This window comes from Typopeltis vanoorti, chromosome 9, assembly GCF_054136105.1.
Source record: "Typopeltis vanoorti isolate ZY-2024b chromosome 9, IOZ_Tvanoo_1.0, whole genome shotgun sequence".
Taxonomy (NCBI): Eukaryota; Metazoa; Arthropoda; class Arachnida; order Uropygi; family Thelyphonidae; genus Typopeltis; species Typopeltis vanoorti.
The window spans coordinates 137,769,190-137,789,967 of record NC_143557.1 but is presented as its reverse complement, the minus strand read 5'-3'; the positions used below and the strand labels follow the sequence as shown (position 1 = coordinate 137,789,967).

The window sequence follows — 20,778 nt, the reverse complement described above, 5'->3', positions numbered from 1 at the left end:
ACTGGAATAGATTTAACCAGAAATGCTCAGATATGAAGGTATAAAAGTTATCTACTGTTGCATAATTCAGAAGGTTGAATTCTGATGCTCTCATAGCATCCATATGTAAAAAGAGAAACATTTTGTGTAGGCTTACTTAAAAAATTGAACATTGAGTATTAACCACGCTACCGGCCAAGACGTCAAGTTTATCACGGATTCGAAGTGCATATTAAAATTGTAATACCATTGATATTACATTGAAATATATGGTGGATACGAAGCATATGAGGATGTGTATTTGATCCATAATGGCCGGTGAGGTGGTTAAAGGAACTTTCTATCAAGTGTTCCATGGACGATTTATGTATGCATACTTTAGAAGAGGTTCAGAGAAATTTTAGAAGAGAAATTTGTAAGAAAAAGCTGATTTCTAGCAAAATAGTGGCTATCAGGATCAGATTCTCACTTTAATATGCAAAAGCCTGACTGGGACAAATTGTCTCATTCTATACTTGGGATATGACTTTTTTTTTAAACTTCGTGTTTGCACATTGGTAGGCATGTCACAAATCATGTGCTTCAATTGATACCAACCCTGTAGGTGGTAGAAAGAATGGTGTTCCAGGATATATTAGAAACCAGTAAGTGAGATTTCTATGTTTGGTTAGTATATTTAAATCAATCTAGATGCTAATAAGGAACCTGGTTCAGATGGTATTCCTCTAGTTGTGTCCCAGAATTAGCACAAATCCATTGCCTATATGAGCTGTCATATTCTTCTGTCCAACAGCATGGAAACAAGTTTTATCCAGCATTTTCCTTAAAAAAAAAAAAAAAAAAAAAATTAAAGGGGGACAGCTATCAAATGTCTGATTGTCCTCGCTGCAATCTCAAGGATGAAGGTCAACTGTTAATTAACAATCACTAATGTGGATTCTATCATTCTATAGTAGACTTTGCTGTGCTATCCTTATTCACCTGTGGACAAAGACCATGGAAAGATTTTGAGAAACCAAACCCATTGGTTGCTCTACTTCAGAGGTAGATTGTGCTTAGCATTGAGGCCTCCTGAACAAGCTACCATTAGTCTTCCTCCTGTGCTTTGTAGTTAGATTTCTAACTTTCTCACTTGTCATTTGTTGTATCATAGTTGACTTCTTTATTAATGCTGGAGTACCTCTTATCCACACTTTCTCCTTAATATCAGTGACCTCTCTCTCTCTCTCTCTCTCTCTCTCTCTCTCTCTCTCTGACTTCAGAGTTACTCTCCATTCCTCATTTATAAAAACTGGCATCAGTGGCAGAATCATTAAAAAGATGAAGTTATTACAAATGAAGTTAACATACTATTTGGGAATGCGTAAGCAGAGAGCTAATTTCAGGTTGTATGAACTTAGCTCTCTGAAATTAATTTCAGGTTGTATGATCTATGTGGTCTGCAGAATGGAGATAAAAGTTTAGACAAACTGGTATTTGGTGTCAAGACTCAGGTGAATAACAAGATCTGGATGGATTAATGCAGTTAGTGTCTTAGAAGAATGAAATATTGGATGTGAGAATTACCTGATGAAATATCAGACTATGTTGGAGAAATTTTGAAAGGAAGTTAATAATATAAACTTAATCATATAATACTTTCATAGTATCCTCTTTGCTCCGTGTGTGTGTGTGTGTGTGTGTGTAATTTCATATACACCTAAACCTCTTTTTATGCGAAAAAGAAAAGTAAGTTGGGAAAAAATCCGTAATTCAAGAAAATTCTGAGAATTTTGTAGAATTGCATTCTCGTTTCAATTAAGAAAATTCTAAGTTCTTACGAATTTCATTTATCAGGAATTCTCCAAATTCCATAACTGACTGTGCATGAAAAAGCAGTTCTTAGCAGTTTGAATTTGGTGTTTGAGTCGACAACACAGTTACCACATTTTTTAAGTGAAATCGAAATAAAAATCGCGTTATAAAATTAAAATTTTGCCAAGAAATAATAAATGGCAAGCTATATGTAATTTTCAAACTTTAATTTCATTAACTGAAGATTTTAATCCAGCCCTCACATGATGTTGCCGATAACAAAAAAAAAAAAAAAAAAAAAAAAAAAAAAAAAAAAAAGCTGTTTCCTTGGATATAAAAATTCAAATTTTAGATAGTCTTCAAAGTGGGGAAGGTGCGACGGCTGTGGGTAAGCATTTTGGAGTCCGTGAATCAACTGTCAGATCTATAAAGAAAAATGAAGTTCATTAGAAATGCAGTATGTTCTGGTACAAAATCAAGTGTGAAATTATCATCATACACAAGAGATTTTGTTCTAGAAAAGGCCGAAAAAGCTTTAGTGATGTGGATAGAAGATAATGTACAAAAAAGAATGCCAGTTGATGGAAATTCCATCAAGCAATCAGCATTAAGATTTTATGAACAGATTAAAAAACTGCAGCCAGATACTTCATCTCAATCGAGGAAAAAAATATGAATTTCATGCAAGCAATGGTTGGCTGGCTAAGTTTATTAAAAGACTTGCTCTTCATAATATAAAAATTAAAGGTGAAATGGCTTCTGCTGATGAAACAGCTGCTAAAGCATTTTCCACAAAAACTTGCTAAAATAATTGAAGATGGAAGTTGCACTCGTGAACAAGTTTGGAATATGGATGAAACTAGCCTTTACTGGAAAAAAATGCCAAACAGAACTTATGTATCAAAAATGCAAAAAACTGTTGGTGGGTTCAAAGCAGCAAAGGATCGCATAACACTCCTATTTTGTTCGAACGCTTTAGGAGATCGGATGTTAAAACCACTGCTCATAAATCGATCATTAAGACCATGGCCAATGAAAGGCGTAAATTTTCAAAAATTGCCAGTTCATTGGATGGCCAACAAAAAAAGCTTGGGTGACCATTGATATTTTCACTGAGTGGTTCCACAAACATTTTGTGCCAGAGGTTAGACGCTATTTGAATGACAAAGGTCTCACATTTAAAGTGCTTTTGATTCTTGATAATGCACCTGGTCATCCTGCCATAGAATACCCAAATGTTCAATTTTTTTTTTCTGCCGCCCAATACCACATCATTGCTACAACCTCTAGATCAGGGTATAATTGCGACTTTTAAAACATATTATGTCAGATGAACATTTCAGTATGTTTTGAACAAGCTAAATGATGATGAAACACTGTGAGTTATGGATGTGTGGAAAAATTTTTCAATTATGGATTGTATTGATCAGGTTCGATTATCGTTATCTGAATTGAGACCAGAAACTATGAATGGATGCTTGGAAAGCTATTTGGCCCGCATGTGTTAAAGAGAATGCTCCTGTTCCCGTCAATCATATTGCAGAATTCCCCAATATAATAAGTTTGGCATGTGAAATTGGCGGAGAAGGATTCAATGATCTTGGCAGATATCGAAGAATTGTTAATTGATAAACCTCTTAGCGAAGATGAAATAGTGGAGATTGTTTCTGAGACTCCTGAAAGCGAAGAAGATAATGATCAAGATAATCCTACTTTTACTGTTTATATTATTAAAGGAGGTCTTAAACCGGCCAGTAATTTAGGCAATTATTTTTCCTGACATGATCCAAATGAAGAATGTGCTGGGAAGTTTTCACGTGAGCTTAAGTTGGTAATGTCTTCACACAGAGAATTATATCGCGACTTATCTAAAGCATCAACACAGCGATTAATAACTGAGTTCATGACTAAAACTACTGAAACCAGTGGTACTTTTGTTCAAGATATGACAAGAAGAATTCCACAAGTTGAGGCGGAAGTCTGACGATATTACCATATCTAGTAGTTCTAGTGATGTTAGTCTCACGAAAACGGAATCTTTTGTGTTTGTCAGAAACTGATAGCGAATTACAATTTTTTTATAGAATCGTTAGTAAACAATTGAAATGTTTTTTTAAAGTTATTAAAATTCTTTATATGTATGTGTGTTCTCCATGAAATATAAATAAAAATCTTATCATCATAACAAATTTAATGTTTGTTTTTTCATTATTTTGCTTATATTTCAGGTTTGGAACCAATCTTCACATTTTCTATGGAGTCAGTAGTTCTATTTACGCGTAATTTTTAAGAACGTATCTATCGCGGAAAAATAAGGTGTATTAGGTTTTCATGGCTATTGTACATGTTTTAAGGAGAATCACTTATGACTATATAGCTGAATGATAAATAAGAAAATAATTAATTTTTAAAGGCACAACTAGCTTAGTCTTTCTAGAAGACTTTATCGGGTACATAATACATAGAAGGGAAAAAGATAAAAAAAACAACAACAAAAAAACACTTAGGTACATCATTAAAGATTTAAATTATTAACAGATTGCTCAAATTAGAATGGATTTGCAGACCAGCTGCATTATTGTTGGTCTCAAGACTGCCATAGCCAAATAGCAGAGGAGTAACAATAAGAAAGGTTATGGCTGAGGGCAATGTGCACGAGAATAACTATACAGTTGGTACATGAATCCATTCTAATTTGAGCAGTCCATCAATAGTTTAAATCTTAGTGATGTACCTAAGTAATGTTTTTGTGTATCTTTTTTCTTGTGTTATGCACCCGATGAAGTTTTCAGCAGTTTGACAGTTAATTTTCTTTTGACCTGTACACCCCCTGAGGATACATATCAGGAATTTGATTTTCTTTTGTATAATATGAAATACTTAATTTCAAACCTTCCTTTTTAGTTACACATATGGTAGGCCTGTCAAAGGAGATGTAACAGTAAAAGCAGTACCTGTAGAAAAATATGGTTTTGTGTCCATTTCAAAAACATCAGATACTAAAACAAAGGTTGGTTAATATTTAAATTGTAAATAAATTTTAACTTTCTTAATAGATTAATGAAAATGAGATATTTAAAGATAACTTTAGATACATCACTAATAATTTCCAAAAAAATTCTTCCAGAAATATAATTTTTAATATAGTATTACAAGCTATTTTTAACATTTTGTTTTTGATGCTTAAGAAACAACTTGCCATTTCTAAGGTTAAAAATACAAACAATAGTCATTTTTTTCTGATTGATCATATGAAAAAATTTAATGACATTTGCTTTTTTCACGGTATTATGCAACATTGTGATAAATATTTAACTGGTTTATATTTTTTGCTGGATTTCAAACCAGCATCTTTGGAGTACAATTACTTGCTACTTGTTATTATATATGTGACGATAAGTATCAGAGATGGTTTGAATTGCAACAGAACCTCTAGTCTTGAACAGACCTCTGACTAACAACTTAAAATTAATTATACAGAATTACTGGTCCATATTAGGACTGAGTTCTTTGGCTTATTTTCTACAGATAAGTATAGAATGTTATATTCTGGCAATGACAATTAAGCGTTCAACACCATCTCCAATACTTATTATAATCAGATCTGCACTTTACTATTTGTAGTAAAGTGCAGATCTGATCCTGACAGCCTCTATTTGGCCTGAATCCAGCTTGTTCTTCACCAAATTTTTCTTCCACAATTCTTCTCAAGTATTCTTGCATAAATCTTACCAGGAACATTCAGTAGGGAAATATCTCAGTAATTCTGACATTCAGTTTTATTTCCCTTTTTTATATATGGGTACTATGAGAGCTCTACTACAATCATCGGGAGTACACCACAGGTTTTGCAAAATGAGGAGGAATGGCAGTGCACTGTCTTCAGCAAAGCTGTGAATAGTATTTAAGTCAGTTCATTTGTGCATAGGAGGAGGGGGATAGTAGGAAACTGTAGGCTCTTGAAGTACCTCAACATTGGTGGGGGGTGAGAGAGCACGAGAGAGAGAGAGAAGGGGAAATCTGGTCCTTCACTATCATGCACTATGATAGTGAACAACTAAGGATCAAACAGATTACTTGGTTGCAAAGAGTGAACCATAAGATTCTCTGGAAATTGGAAATGTCAAGAGCATGGCTTATGTCTAAAGGCAGAAGATGATAGCTAGACATAAGCGATGGAAAAGATTGGAGACTTGGTCACTCTTGACATTTCCAATTTCCAGAGAATCTTATGGTCCACTCTCCCCTTTGCAATCAGGTCATCAGTTTTCTCTCTAGTTGTTCACTCTGTCATGGTGCATGATAGTAAACGACCAGGTCTCCTTCTAAATGGATTGTGGATAGTAGTATCTTCAGAGATGCTCAGTTCAGTAAAGCTCACGGAACCATAGGGGTAGATCTAGCCGTTATAGAGGGTTAGTTCATAGTGGGTAAATGATATTATCTTGAGTGAAAAGTGATGCTAAGTTTGAAGGCTAACCAAGCTAGATGTGTTTACATAAGGAAAGGCTAGAGGAGACCTTATCTTGTCTGGTTATCTTATTTTAAATAGGGTAAAGAGAGGTAAGTTGGTATGTGTGTGTGTACACACACACACACACTGGGTCATCCGAAAGTAACAGAAAAAGTAAAAATTTAATAATTCGAAAAGTATAGACAGTAGCACGATGCAGTTTTCACAGAAATGATGCACAGAAAGACATGGGATTTTTTTTAATAATGAAAAATTTTATTGCCAGAATAGTTACATTTGTCACCGACAGGTGGTGCTGTAGCAGTCCCAGAGCTGCTGCCTGTTGGTATTTAAACAGATCCGGAAATTGTGGAAACCCCTTTGCATCAGCCAAAGGTGATAGTGTGGTGCAGGTTCACTGCGTCATCATTATAGGCCCCCTTTTCTTTGGGGAAGTCCATAGCAGTACATTTCAAACTGTTTTTCACACGTGAGCGTTATCCAGTGCTTTTAAGAGACTGCATCATTCCCTCCTTGCAAGAGGGGCAAGCGCTCCATAGTATAACATTCATGCAGGATGGTGCGCCTCCGCACATCACAGGTCCTGTTCAGCACCTGCTGCGATCGACATTTGGCGATGACCGTGTCCTCAGTCGCTCTTTCCCGTATGAATGGCCACCAAGGTCTCCAGACCTTACACCTTGTGACTTTTGGTTATGGGGATACTTGAAGTCACAGGTGTAAGTGGTTGGCCGACATCATTGGCCATGTTGAAAGAAGCTATGCACCATCATGTGACAGGAATTACAGCTGAACCCCTCTTCGATGCTGTGCCACGTCTGACGGCTGTCACATTGAACATTTGTAATCCTAGCTGCGCTGTGCCAATGCACAAACTACTGACACAGCTGAAGCGCACCTGTTGGTGACAAATATAACTATTATGGCAATAAAATTTTTTATTAAAAAAAATCCCATGTCTTTCTGTGCATTCATGTGAAAACCGAATCGTGCTACTATCTTTACTTTTCGAATTATTGAATTTTTACTTTTTCTGGTCCTTTTGGATCACCTAGTGTGTGTATATACATATAAAGAGGAAAGGTTATGTTCTTTCTCTTAACATATCTCTTATATTTTGAAGAATGACATGGAGATCAGTGTTTTAATGCATTGGTTGCATAACTTGAGGCTTGGGATGTTTTGAGAATTCAATATGTCAAATAAATGGAATGTGTCATCATCAAACTAATATGATTAGGGTTTGGGGTCAGTGAGAAATCATTTATGTATAGGAGAAAAATCATAGAAAACATGGCCATGGAACACTTCTGCATTAGTGAAGAAACTATCCACCTGTTTTTCAAAGGTAGAAGGTAATGTGATGCCAGTTTTTTGAGCAGACCTTTTTTATGGATGTAATGCCTTTGGAGTTATTAAGATTGACTGCATAGGTTTCATCACACTAGACAGAAAATTATTTCTACTATTGTGAAAGTCAGAATGTAGGAGGATACTGTCATTCCTGCATAACTGTAGAAAAGAAAGAGGATTACTTCATAGATAATAGTCAATACTCACTGTTATCAGTACATATTCACTACTCCACAAACTGTTAAGGTCTTAAGCACAGTGCTATTTTAGAGGAAGTTTAGTATAGCAAACATTTGTTATAACAAACTATTCCTTTATCACAAGGAGTTTGCTATGGTGAGCTGATGATTAATGGTAATTTTTCATTTAAAGTGTTTATTAGGAGAATCTTCTTACTTTTAGAGTGATTTTTTTTTTTAAGAATAATAAAAAAATTATATCTATATATAGAAATAAATCTGTATATTTAGCTGCATGTTCTGTGATCAGTTACATTGATTCTTCTAAATCAATTTTTTAAAGATTTATTTTTATTATATATTTTATTTTTACAGATTGATGGCAAAGCTGATTTCCACTTGAATTTAGTAAATGATCTGAGACTAAAAGCTGATTTTGTTGTGAAAGAAGTAGAAATTTCTGCTGAAGTCCAGGAAGAATTAACTGGCAGAAAATACAATGCAAGCAAAGTGATTAAAGTGTTCAATAGAGATGTGAAGTTGGAGCTCATTAAAACTTCAAAATCATTCAAACCTGGTCTTAGGTACACAGCTATTGTAAGTTGCATTTTATTAAATTGCAGTTCTTAATGTTGTTATTTCTATATAAAAATTAAACAATACATAAACGTTATTACTGTTCTTGAAGAGAAAAATCTTGGTCATTTGACATGTATTGAAATTCATGGGATTTGATGTTGCAGGCTACAATGGTAGTCCAATGCAGTGATTCATTACCAGCTCTTAGTAGTTGCTCTTCACACTTTTTGTTCCAATTTGAGCTCACTCCAGCTAATGCTAGATTTTTACTTTTGGATATAGATAAGTTTAGGTGTTGGTAGTTGTTCATCTGTAATTTTGTGGTTTAATTGTCAACACCAAGAAGCAAAATGATGCATTTACTTAACTGTTGATATTTTGATGGTTTTTATACCCATCTTGCCATGCTGAGCAAACACTACTACTAGTGGGAACAGTTTTAAAATTGTAATAGACAACACAAATAACTAAAGTCCTAATTTGGCACCATCTATTGGATAAAGAGAATTTTCCAAGTATTAAAATTGATCTTAAACTGACTTCCAGAGTTTTGGTAAATTACAAAATTAGTACTCACACCTGTGAGGTTTGGGCAATATTTCATATTTGTTGCTGATTCCAAGACTTTTTTTGCTGTGTATCACATTAGCTTAGTCCCATCTAATTTTACTTGCCATAATGGTGATCAATGTGTTTCTGATGTTTTTGGGCAATATTTCATATTTGTTGCTGATTCCAAGACTTTTTTTGCTGTGTATCACATTAGCTTAGTCCCATCTAATTTTACTTGCCATAATGGTGATCAATGTGTTTCTGATGTTGTTTGAGGCAGATGTAGATCTACCTGTCTGTTCGTAGCAAACCAGTTCACAAGTACTGAGCACTTCATAAACTTCTGGATGTGATAAAGAATTGTATTTGGTGAATAAATAAATGAGTTGTAACTTGTAATAGGCATTCCCTGGATATAAGGGATGGTAGTTTTGTTTTGGGGTGGGGAGAGAAGGCAAGAGTTCAGTATTTTTTGGTTAACCATTGGCTAAAAATGTGCAGCAAACTTTACTCATTTCACTGGCAAGAGCAACATCATTGGAAGAAGTTGGAGAATCATTGCCCTTGCTCTGTGTTTGAGCATTTTAAGGATATGATAGTTTGGTGGTTTATATAAATATACTCCAGTGCACATTGGCTTTCTATAAATAGAAAAGATAAACCATTTGTAAGATTTAACTTGCATATCTAAGAACGGAATACAGTTATTTGATTTTCTTCCATTGTGAAGTGGATTTTGGAATGTCAACTTTAAATGCACTAAAAATGTATGTAATGTATCCAGACCATGGGGTGGCCAAATGGATCTACATATTGCAGAAGATCCACTGGTTTGAGTGTATCCATGTTGAGTGCTTGGATCTCTAAATGTTCTGTACATAAATTGGCTAAATGGGGTGAAAGAGAACCCTTTGCAATTTCATTTGTTTTCCTCTTTTCATGTGAAATATCAGCATGTACTATAAATTGGAGTAATTCAAATATCTGGGGAAATAGGACTTTATCAAATCAAGGGTCTGTTAGTGGTATGTTAGTAAGTAGTGAAGTACTATCAAAGCTAATTGTGATGTTGAAAATGTTAACCTTCCTGAAAAAGTGGAACTACTATCATCCCTGGCTGTGTCAGATCAGGTTTCATTTAGCCCAATGTGTTTACAAACAGATTAGTCTAGCACTATTTGTTTGCTAGAACTTTCAAAAATATAATTATTGCTTTCTATGATGAACTGTGTGAAATTTTAAATTCTAAACTATGGGCAGTCCTTCACAACATCTCCTAAGATGCAGTTGATAAGGAATTCAAAAAAAGTCAATACTAGAAGTTGGAAATCCTCCAACAGTGTACAATGGATTGACTACAACTACCCCAGGATTGTGTTGTGAACTTTGCACCTTTAGTTTCAATGGAAGGAACTGTTAGTATGCCTAGTCTTAAGTTTATCGTAATACCTAGGCAATTACTGAAATTGGAAGTAATGGTGTATATACAACATGGGGTATACAATTTACCTTCTGTAGTAGCTAACAGCTCTAGGCATAGCAAAACTTACTGACCAAATTCCCTCTCCCCCAAAAAAGCAAATGTCACAAAGAAATAGCAGCCTCAACAAAAAAAAAAAAAAAAAAAAAAAAACTATGATGAGTTTTTTAAACAAAGCAGATACGGTAATGTTTCTGTTATAATGAATTGCAGAATGACAAGTTATTAATTCTACATATATCACGTTAGAGATCTAGTAAAATGCAAAATAGTGTTTAATTACTGAAGTTGCATCTTTGACCAAGGAATTTAACAAGCTCAAACCCCTTTTCAAGGGAAACCATCTATAATATAATATATGCAATATCAAAGTTTCGCCTTCCTCACTCACATTCCCAGCTGTTGATTGACAATATAAACAGTCCTACAAACATGCTCAGCAGTCAGCAGAATCATTCCTCCATAGGTAACTCCCCCCCCCCCCCCCACCCAAAGGGGGGATCGTTTACTTTACCCGGAACATGATTTGCTTTGTCATATATGCAGGAGTTGGATGAGAAGAATGATGCAGAAGGTCAGCTTTTAATTTAGGTGTATTTGGGAGACTCATATTTAGAACACAAAAGAGATGATTTGTATGTCAAGTTGGGATTGGCAGACCATGCTCTGGATACTCCTTCACATAGGATCAGATGGAGAAAAATATCTGTTATTATAGAAGTTGTTAGAGGTCTGAGAGGCAATTTTTAGAATTGCTGCTATGAAGCAGATGCTGATTCTAACCTCAATAAGTGCAGTTCGCATTCTTTTTTTGTCATATCAAAACCTAATAACTGGAGTTCTCTAAATTAACATTGTAGTTATCTGACCGATCTGATAAGGACATTAAGTGTCAGTTACAATTTAAATTGTTTTCACAATTACTTAGTTTAACACTGTGTGTCTGTCAGTTATCATTGTGCTCTGATGATGCTGGGTAAAAAAACCAGCAAAATATTAAACGTGTGGACAGACTTATGCGTTCATCGTACATGTTGTTTATTTTTTAACGGTATATATTAGAACACAGAAAAATAAGCAAAATGCTAACCGCTCCTAAGAAACCCCTCCCACTATCCACCACAAAACAGTCACCATCCCATACATTAAAGGCACACCCAAAAAGATTTCAAGAATTCTTAATAAACATGAACTAAACACATTCAGACCGTGGAGCAAATTAGCAACCCTTATCTGCTCATCCAAGGACAGCATTCCCCCTTTATCACATCCAGGAGTCTACGAAGTACCCTGCTCATGCAATCAAGCCTACCATGGTCAAACAGGAAGAACTGTGAACATTCGCATCAACGAACACAAAAGATACATCCTTCATTATCACTATGGCAAGTCGGGCCTAGCAAACCGTATTCTGGATACCCCTGCACATAGGATCAACTGGAAGAACATAAGTACTGCACAGAAGCTCTTACAAGTCGGAGAGATTGTTCTTAGAGGCAACAGAAGCCCTGAAACACTCCAAATCTCAACAACAAATATGACTGTATAAGTTTGCCTAAAATCTGGGAGACGGTCATCTTAAGAAAAAACTAGTACTGTTTTATTTCTTTTTTTTCTTTGTTTAGGACTCTAGTCTTATGTGATAGCTGCAATTTTTTTTTCCCCAGATAGAGGGCACCAAAATCGGAGTCTAGTCTTTGCGTTGGTGCTACAATTTTGTTTAACTAGTCCGTTGATTGCACCATGTTGTTATAGTCTCGCGTATTGTGACAAACTGTGTTTTTGTGCTCTAAAGATGCTGGTTGAAATACCAGCAATAAGTTAATAAATTAATTATTCACTTATTTTTCTGTGTTCTAATATACCGTTAAAAAATAAACAGCAGCAAAATATTAGTTTAATAAATGGTTATTTTTTTCCCTTTTGATGTTTATACCATTTGGCATTATTATATAATGGCACCTAAGTTTTTCTTTATGTATCCTTGTCTTTAAGCTTGTCTTTAATCCCTCTGGGCAAGCTTTGCAGCAATAGTACTTGATAAGATTAATGGTTCTGTTGATTATATCTCATGTTAGGTCCCATTTTATTACATCTCTTAAGAAGCCTGAGGTATATCATGTTCCTATATGCATACACCATATGTTGTAGGCCACTATTTTAAACACCATATGTTTAAAATATTAAAGATAAAGTGCCATTTTAATTGCAGTACAATTTAAAAAAAAATATGCATATCAGGGTGGTCTGAAAAGTTCTTGGCCTAAAAACGAATTTATAATTTCAAAATTATTTTTATTTTTCAACATAATCTCTCTGACTAATACATTTATTCCAGTGATGCTCTAGTGCCATTATCCTGTCCATGTAGTGGTTCTCAGTAAGATCTGCAAAATACCCCTCTACAGCTGCAAGCACCTCTTGATTCGAAGGAAAATGCTGACCAGCGAGGAAGAGTTTTAGTTTTGGGAAGAGACAGAAGTCAGAGGAAGCCAAAAACCTGGGGAATAGGGTCTATGTTTCAACAATTCATAGTGCAGATCCCTTAATTTTTCCATTGCCAAAACACCTTTGTGGGCAGGTGCATTGTCCTGATGAAAGATGATTTTTTCCTTCTGCAAACTGGGTCTTTTCTCTAATTTTTTCGCCTAGTCTGATTAAAAGATTGGAATAATATTCCCCAGTTATTATTTTACCTTCAAGATAATTAATGACCATAAAGCCTTTAGCATTCCAAAACACTGATGCCATGACCTTTCCTAATGATGGAACTGACTTTGTCTTCTTTGGCTCTGAACATCTGGCTTCTGTCCACTGTTTGGATTCTGGTGTGTAATGGTGAATCCAAGTGTAATCCATAGTAATAAATCTACACACAAAATCAGTTTTATTCTTGTTAAAACGCTCCAAGCATTGTTCAGAGATTTTCATGCGAGTGCATTTTTGATCTGCTGTGAGCAAGTGCACCCATCTTGCACAAAGCTTTTTCATTTACAATTCTTCATGCAAAATATATCCTACACGTTCTTTTGAAATGCCTATAGTCTCAGCAATTTCACGCACTTTGACTTGCTGGTCATCCAATACCATATCATGCACTTGATCAACGATTTCTGGTAATACACTTTTTGACGGCCTTCACGTGGATCATCTTCAAGGCTGGTAAGGCCATGTTTAAACTTGACAGCACATTTCTTAATTGTCAAACGAAAGAGAAGAGTGCCCACAAACTTTTATGAACTTTGAATGAATTTCTTTTAGCGTTAAATCTTCTTTTACAAAGAATTTTATAACTACATGATACTCAATTTGATCTATTTCAAGGGATACAGACAACACTTTTGCTTCAGACAGCTGTATGAAACAAACTACTTGATAGAATGACTTGCAATTTCACATGGATGCTTATGACAGATATAACAACTTTGAAGGAAAAAAAATCCTGCCGATGGTGTTGCCATCTATGGTCAAGGCCAAGAACTTTTCTTCAGACCACCCACGTACGTTTCGATATTTTAAAAAAATCTCCCACCTTCCAGATCGTCAGTATCCTATGTTGCACCCTGATGCATTGTTACATTGTTCGATATTCAGTAGAATGGAAAACTGTTTTGTTCAAAGACAGAATTTGGGATTGCAAATTTTCATTACGTGCAAAGAGAATATTTAGTTTTTGGATTTGTATTAATGAGATTCCACCATAGCAAAATTGCATTGAAAGTTACTTCACATTGAAACTTTTTTAGCTGTGTCTAATTAAACTGAAGTTAGCAAAAAAAAAAATAAAAAATAAAAATAAAACTTTTCTTAGATAAATTTCTTTAGCCATTGATTACTTTTTTATTTTTTATTTTATTGCAGCTTAAAGTTGCACATCAGGATGACACTCCCATTGCTGAGACCACTGATATGGTTACACTGAATTATAGTTATACATACAATGATGAAAATGTAGAAAGCAAAAAATATTCTGTGCCATTGAATGGTTTAATTAACTTGGAGTTCTATCCTCCTAAAAAAAAGATTGTTACTTTCTTAAATCTGTATGCAGAGTTCAGAGGAGAACATTACCAATTAGATAGCACTGATGCTGCTCTCTCACCTAGTGATAATTTCATTCAAGTTCTTCTCATCACAGAGGAACCTAAGGTAGACCAGGAAGTTGAATTAGAAGTTAATATTACTGAACCTATTACTGAACTTATATATGAGGTAAGAAATCCTCTTCCTTAATGCCTTGTAGAATTTTTTAATCAATTATTTTTATATATAATTGTAGTACAAAAAGCTTAAGTTTATAATTTATTTAAAGGGATATTAGAAAGAACACCTTATTGTATTAACCTGAAGAACCTTGTCTTTTACTTGTCACTAATTTGTATTGATTTACAAACTAATACAAAATCCAAATATGATGCCAGTTTTTTTCCCCCATTGTTGATTTTTGAGTGTCATACTTTAAAGCCTTCAATTTAATCCCAGTAATTTGCAAATGTTCTCTCATGCATTGTTACTCAGTTGAAAAATATTCATATAAACAGATTAATCAGATTATCTTTGGGTAACCCCCCAAAACATGAGGGCAGGGAAGAGGTAAATGACTGGAATATTGAGTATGGGGACAGATTGAAGGAATGTGGTCTTCAGAGCTTGGTGATAGGAGGAGGAAGGGTAATATGATTGAAACATATAAAATTAGTGAGAGGAGCTTATTAAATAATACAGGGGATTATTGCATAGGATAATGGGTGATGTAAGAACCAGAGTTGATACCTGAAAACTGTACAAAGTTTATGTGAGTAAGGAAGTGAAAAGGAATCATCCTTTCTGGAGTGGGTGGTGATTGTTCTAATACTGAATATATTGAAGGTTGATAATTGATAATTATCAAGGTATGATGGTTATTGTAGTCTGAGTGTTCAATTTCTTGTGATGAGTCTTCAGACACTACTGAGGTTTGGAAGTAATACTAAAATGTTCAGGTAGGTTAGTCATTTCTCTCTCAAAGAATTAAGAAAGAAATCTAGGAAAGCTGGGTTAAGTAGCTGAACAAAAGCAGTTAGATTTTTGGAAAAATAGAGAAGAATAAATATGAAGGGAGGAAAAATGATTTCAAGGTTATTAATAGATACTTAGAACTTTGTGGACTTCATAATTAAATAAGGTAACAAACAACAGAACTGCGATGATAAATGTTCAAGAAGAATGTTTAAGGTGGAAAAATCCCCAGAAACCTGAAATGTGTTGGAGTAAAAGTACTGCACTGATTGTTTAGCATAATTTTACAAGACTTGGTCACAGTCAAATCTTCAGTTGATTTATGCATTTAAAAAAAAAGGGGGGGGGGGAAATAGCAAGAATTATAAAGGAAAATTATGAAGATCTTTATCCTAATTAAATCATGATAATTAGATATGAAAATAAACACTGAAAATTAGTAGGAAAATAAAAAAGATGAACTATCAGTAGTGAACATATAGGGGAAAAAATTAAAAATAATAGTCAACGAGGCCAACATAGTGGAAAGCCAATTGAATACGTTTATATGAAACAAGTACAATCAGGGAAATAAAAAAAAGCAAGCAACCTTAAGGCAGTGGTCAAATCCATTTTATTGTATGGATAAAGTTAGAAGTAAAATAATTGATCAGATGGGAGATCACTGTGAAGAGTTCTAAGGAAAATCTCCTGTGGAAGTAAATAGATCCATTGATGAAAAAACCATATTAAAAATGAAGGTAATAAAATTTGGCATTACTGTTTGTGAATATATGGAAACAGCTATTCTAACATGGTTTGGTTACTTGAATCAAAGAGGAAGATTAATATATTTAAAAAAAAAGTGAAATGAAATAGGGGAAGATGAAGATATTAAGTGGGTTGGAGTTATGAGTATTTTACAAATATAAATGTGGAAGCCATTAGTGTAACCTGTCAGATAAGACTGTTGATCGGTAATTAATCAATTGAAATCTTAATTGCATTTCCGTCATATCTATTTTCTCACCAACAGCACTAAAACGTACAATAACCTTTCAACTATTTATGCATGGGATTTATATAAAGATATCTTCCCTCACCTGGCCTTATGTATACCAGAAAATATTAAATCATTACTTGGATTTTTATAGATTTTTTTTTTTTCATTTATTTCTCCAGAAGGCAAAGACTGTCTTAAATTCAAAATGCATTTCCATTAATTTTTTTTAAACCATTTTTAGGTTCTTGGTCGTGGAAATATCATGCTGGCTGGCACTGTTCCAGTTCCCAACACAACTACTCATCGTTTTAGATTCATCGTCACTCCACCTATGGCTCCAAAAGCTCGTGTAGTTGTTTATTATGTGAGAAAAGAAAATAATGAAATTGTAGCTGATGCCCTCAATTTTGATGTGGAAGGAGTATTTAGAACACCAGTGAGTTTTATAATTAATATCTTCTGTTTAAGAATATTATAGTATAATCCACTAGTTATATCTAAGGTGACATTACAATAGAAATTTTCAGTTGTCATAGAAATCTTTTAGATCTTATGTTTTATTTCTGTAAATTTAATATTTTAAAGTAGTTTCTTAGCATGAATATGAAACACACCAAATTTCATCTATAGACTGGTTGAAAATGGTGCATGAGACAGTGAAAGACCTGACTGAGGACTATGACAAAATTTAATATGCAAATCTTCAACTTGTCTTTCTCATGTTTCTTCATGTATTCCTTGACATGTTGTATATATTCCTATATTGTATATATGCTCTGTGAACTTCAACTCTGTCTACCATTATTCCCAAGTCCCCAACCTCATCAATTTCCAGCAGTCCAGTACCATCAATATGATACACCTTGTGCAACCTTTTCAACCCAAAGTGCATAACCTTACATTTTGTAACATAAATGTAAGGTAATGCCTATGCCAATTTCTTTAAATCATCCTGCAGAATATCTACATTACCTTTATCTACTATTGTTCTCTGTAGTTTTACATTATCATCAAACAGTTGAATATCCTCTCTTTAATCTTTTCCTATATCATTGATATACAAATTAAGGAGTAGTGGCCTTAGTACAGAATCTTGAGGTACTCCAATAGTCACTTTCATTCTCCTAGATTTGACTACACCATTTACTACCCTCTGGTGTCTGTCAGCCACTTCCCTACCCATGATACCATCTTCATATCCATTCCCATTTGCTTCCACTTTTGTAATAGTTTTCCATGTGGTATTCTCTCAAATGCATTTGCAAAGTAGCAATTTCATGGTATAGCCATTTCCTTTATCCCAATTCTGTTGTCACATTTATTATAAAATGTGAATGAATTACTAAGATGGGACCTACCCTTTTAGAGAGCCATATTTCCTACTGTATAGTATCGCATCGCTATCCACCCACTGTCTGGATTTTACCTTGAACCAATTTTTCCAACACTTTAACTACTACTCCTGATGTATTAATTGGTCTGTAGTTTTCTACCTCTGTTTTGGAGCCACCTTTGTATGGAACTATAATAAATTAAGTTTATTCCTTTATCCAAGTGTAAGAAAACAAAATTTGCTCCTGAAAATATTTTCAGTACTGAGGTAAGGTGGTACATCCCCAGGCAACTCGTAGCAAACGTGGACCAAGCTCTCACCACTCCTTGTCACAGTATCTCCCATAATGCAAAGTACATCTCCCTTGCGGACATGTATACTGCTATGCATTAATGGAAGGACCACTACCCAGACTGGTTTCAACCTTTATTGAGGTTTCATCAGTGGGAGGCACAAAGTGGTGATACTAAGGCAAAAAAAAAAAAAACCCTTCATATTTAACTATACAAGTTGCTTGCCAACTGTGTACCATCTTATTATTACATTACTCTGGATTTAGAAAGATGTTGGAAGTTTATTTTGCACTTGGTTAGTTTATAATAATTTAAGTTTAATCCTTTATCCAGTGTAAGCAAACAAAGTTTGCACCTTAAAGTATCTTCAGGACTGAGGTAAAGGGGTACATCCCCAGGCAACTTGTAGCAAAGGTATGTTGTATGGAACTATCATACCTTATTTCCACTCCCCTGGGGTGTTTAAGGGTCAAAGCTGTATAACTGAGAGGAGACCTCCACATAGCCTTTAAAGGAATGCAGAGAACTGACCAGGGCTTCTGACCTAATGTCCAATCCTCACCTTCTCGTGGTGCACCCTGTTTAGTATCTACCTGGGTACTGAACTAACGAGGATGGGCTGTCAATTTGGGATTTAGCCGACCTAATTGTATTCCCATTGGCTTAAACCAATATAGAAAATGATGGTACAACACGACAAAATTTAATGCCAGCTGAGGCATCACCCGGTTAAACAAGGCCCCCCATTGTTTTCTCCAGTCAACCAGGGCGAACAGCAAAAAGTCAGCTACTGGAACAAATCTGAAAGCACACCCCAACTCAACATCACCAGAGTTAAAGATCGGTACTATCAACATAAGAAGCCTGAATATGCAAAGCAATGGAGCTAGCTGAAGAATTAGATAAGTACCAGATCGACATAATAGGGGTGACTGAAACAAAAAAGGCAAAAAAACTGGTGAGATCTTTCTGAGCAATAAATACAAAATGTTTTAATTCAGTAAATGACAATCAAGGAAAAGAAGTAGCCATAGTGTTCAACACAAAATAAGAGGCTAATCTTCTTGAATGGCAGGCAGCCTCAAGTAGAGTGATGTGGGCAAATATCAGAATGAGGAACTGGACAATGAGACTTTTTTTGTGCCTATGGTCCCACAGAAAGTTCTACTAAGGTAGAAGTGGACGAATTTTTTGATGCTTTAGAAAAAGAAACTGACACAATGAAAAATGAAAAGTGGGTCCTTGTTGGGGATCTAAATAGCAGAGTAGAAATGATTATCAGATATACAAAAATATTTTGGGAAAATTTGGAGAAAAGAGCAAAGCTAATAATAATGGCAAATACCTGTTGGATTTCTGCTCAGGACATGGACTGGTTATTACTGACACTATGTCCCAACATAAAAATGTCCATAAATTCACATGGAGAGAAGAGGCAAGTAATAAGAAAAGTCTCATTGACTATGTTATTGTTGATTGTGATGTTTTCTCCCTGGTGGAGGACACCAGAGTGTACAGAGGATTTGAAATTGGAAACGATCACTATTTAGTCTTGATCAGGATGAAATTAAATTTCATATTGAAAAGAATAACATTTAAGAAAGTTTTAAACCAAATGAAAGTTAAGCAGCTCTCAGATGGGAACTGTAACTCTAAAATACACAAAGATTATTGAAGAAAAAATGAAAGAGTTTGAGAACAGGAACCAAACTTTGGAGATTTTATTCAAGCCCATATCTGGGCTTGAATAAAACCCAAATTAATCAGGGTTTTATTCAAGCCTTGAATAAAACCCTGATTAATTCAGCCAGAGGTGCATATGGTGAGGTTGTCTGCAAGGATAGAAAAATCAGAACTCCATGGTGAACACAGGAAGTTAAAGAGGCAGTGAAGGAAAAGAAGAAAGCATATCAAAAGTTCCTGGCAAATAAGTCAGCTTTTGCTCTTAGAGAATACAGAGACAAATGTAAGAAAGCAAAACACTGTGTAAAACTAGCTAAACAAAAGTCATGGGAGGACTTTGGCAAGAACATAGAAAATAAATATCGAGAAGGTAGTAAGATATTCTGGAGGTTGTTGAATTAGCTTAGAAATGGAGGAAAGAGTGCTGTAAAAGGAGTTGGAGATGATAAAGGTGACATGAAAACAGGAGAAAAAGATATCCTTGAAGTATGGAGTAATTACTTAGAAAAACTGCTTAATGAAACAAGCAATGATAGCACAGTGGTAAAAAATACTCAACAGGCATGCAGTCAGGAATATATATCCATACTTGAAGTAGAAAAAGCCATCAAAGGCTTGAAATGTGGAAAAGCAGCAGGAGTAGATGATATTTAACTGGAAATGCTGAAGTATGGTGGTATAAAAGTCTTACAGTGGCTGCACTACATAGTTCAGAAAGCCTGGACAGAGGGAAGAATTCCTGATGATTGGAGTAGAGCTCTCATAGTACCCATATATATATATATATATATATATATAAAGGGAAATAGAACTGAATGTGAGAATTACAGAGGTATTTCCCTACTGAGTTTTCCTGGCAAGATCTATTCTATGCAAGTATACCTGAGAAACGGTTGAAGAATTGTGCAAGAAAAGCTTGGTGAAGAACAAGCTGGATTCAGACCAAATAGAGGCTCTCAGGATCAGATCTTCACTTTACGACAAATAGTTGAGAAAGCATGGGAATATAACAATTATCTGTATTTAAGTTTTGCCAATTTGGAAAAGGCATATGACAAGGTAACAAGAGAGAAGCCATTCAATAAGCTACAGTTATAAG

General features: G+C 34.8%; 1 protein-coding gene across 3 annotated transcripts in view; it reads left to right on the top strand.

The window, feature by feature from the left end:
* The window catches only part of Tep2 (Thioester-containing protein 2), a 320,565-nt gene that overhangs the window by 130,741 nt on the left and 169,046 nt on the right, over positions 1–20,778 (top strand). For all 3 annotated transcript variants that reach the window (XM_090397649.1, XM_090397651.1, XM_090397650.1), the window contains exons 11-14: positions 4,678–4,783; positions 8,155–8,376; positions 14,252–14,602; positions 16,612–16,806. In XM_090397649.1, the coding sequence (XP_090253775.1) occupies positions 4,678–4,783; positions 8,155–8,376; positions 14,252–14,602; positions 16,612–16,806 (874 nt within the window). The remainder of the gene's footprint in view (positions 1–4,677; positions 4,784–8,154; positions 8,377–14,251; positions 14,603–16,611; positions 16,807–20,778) is intronic.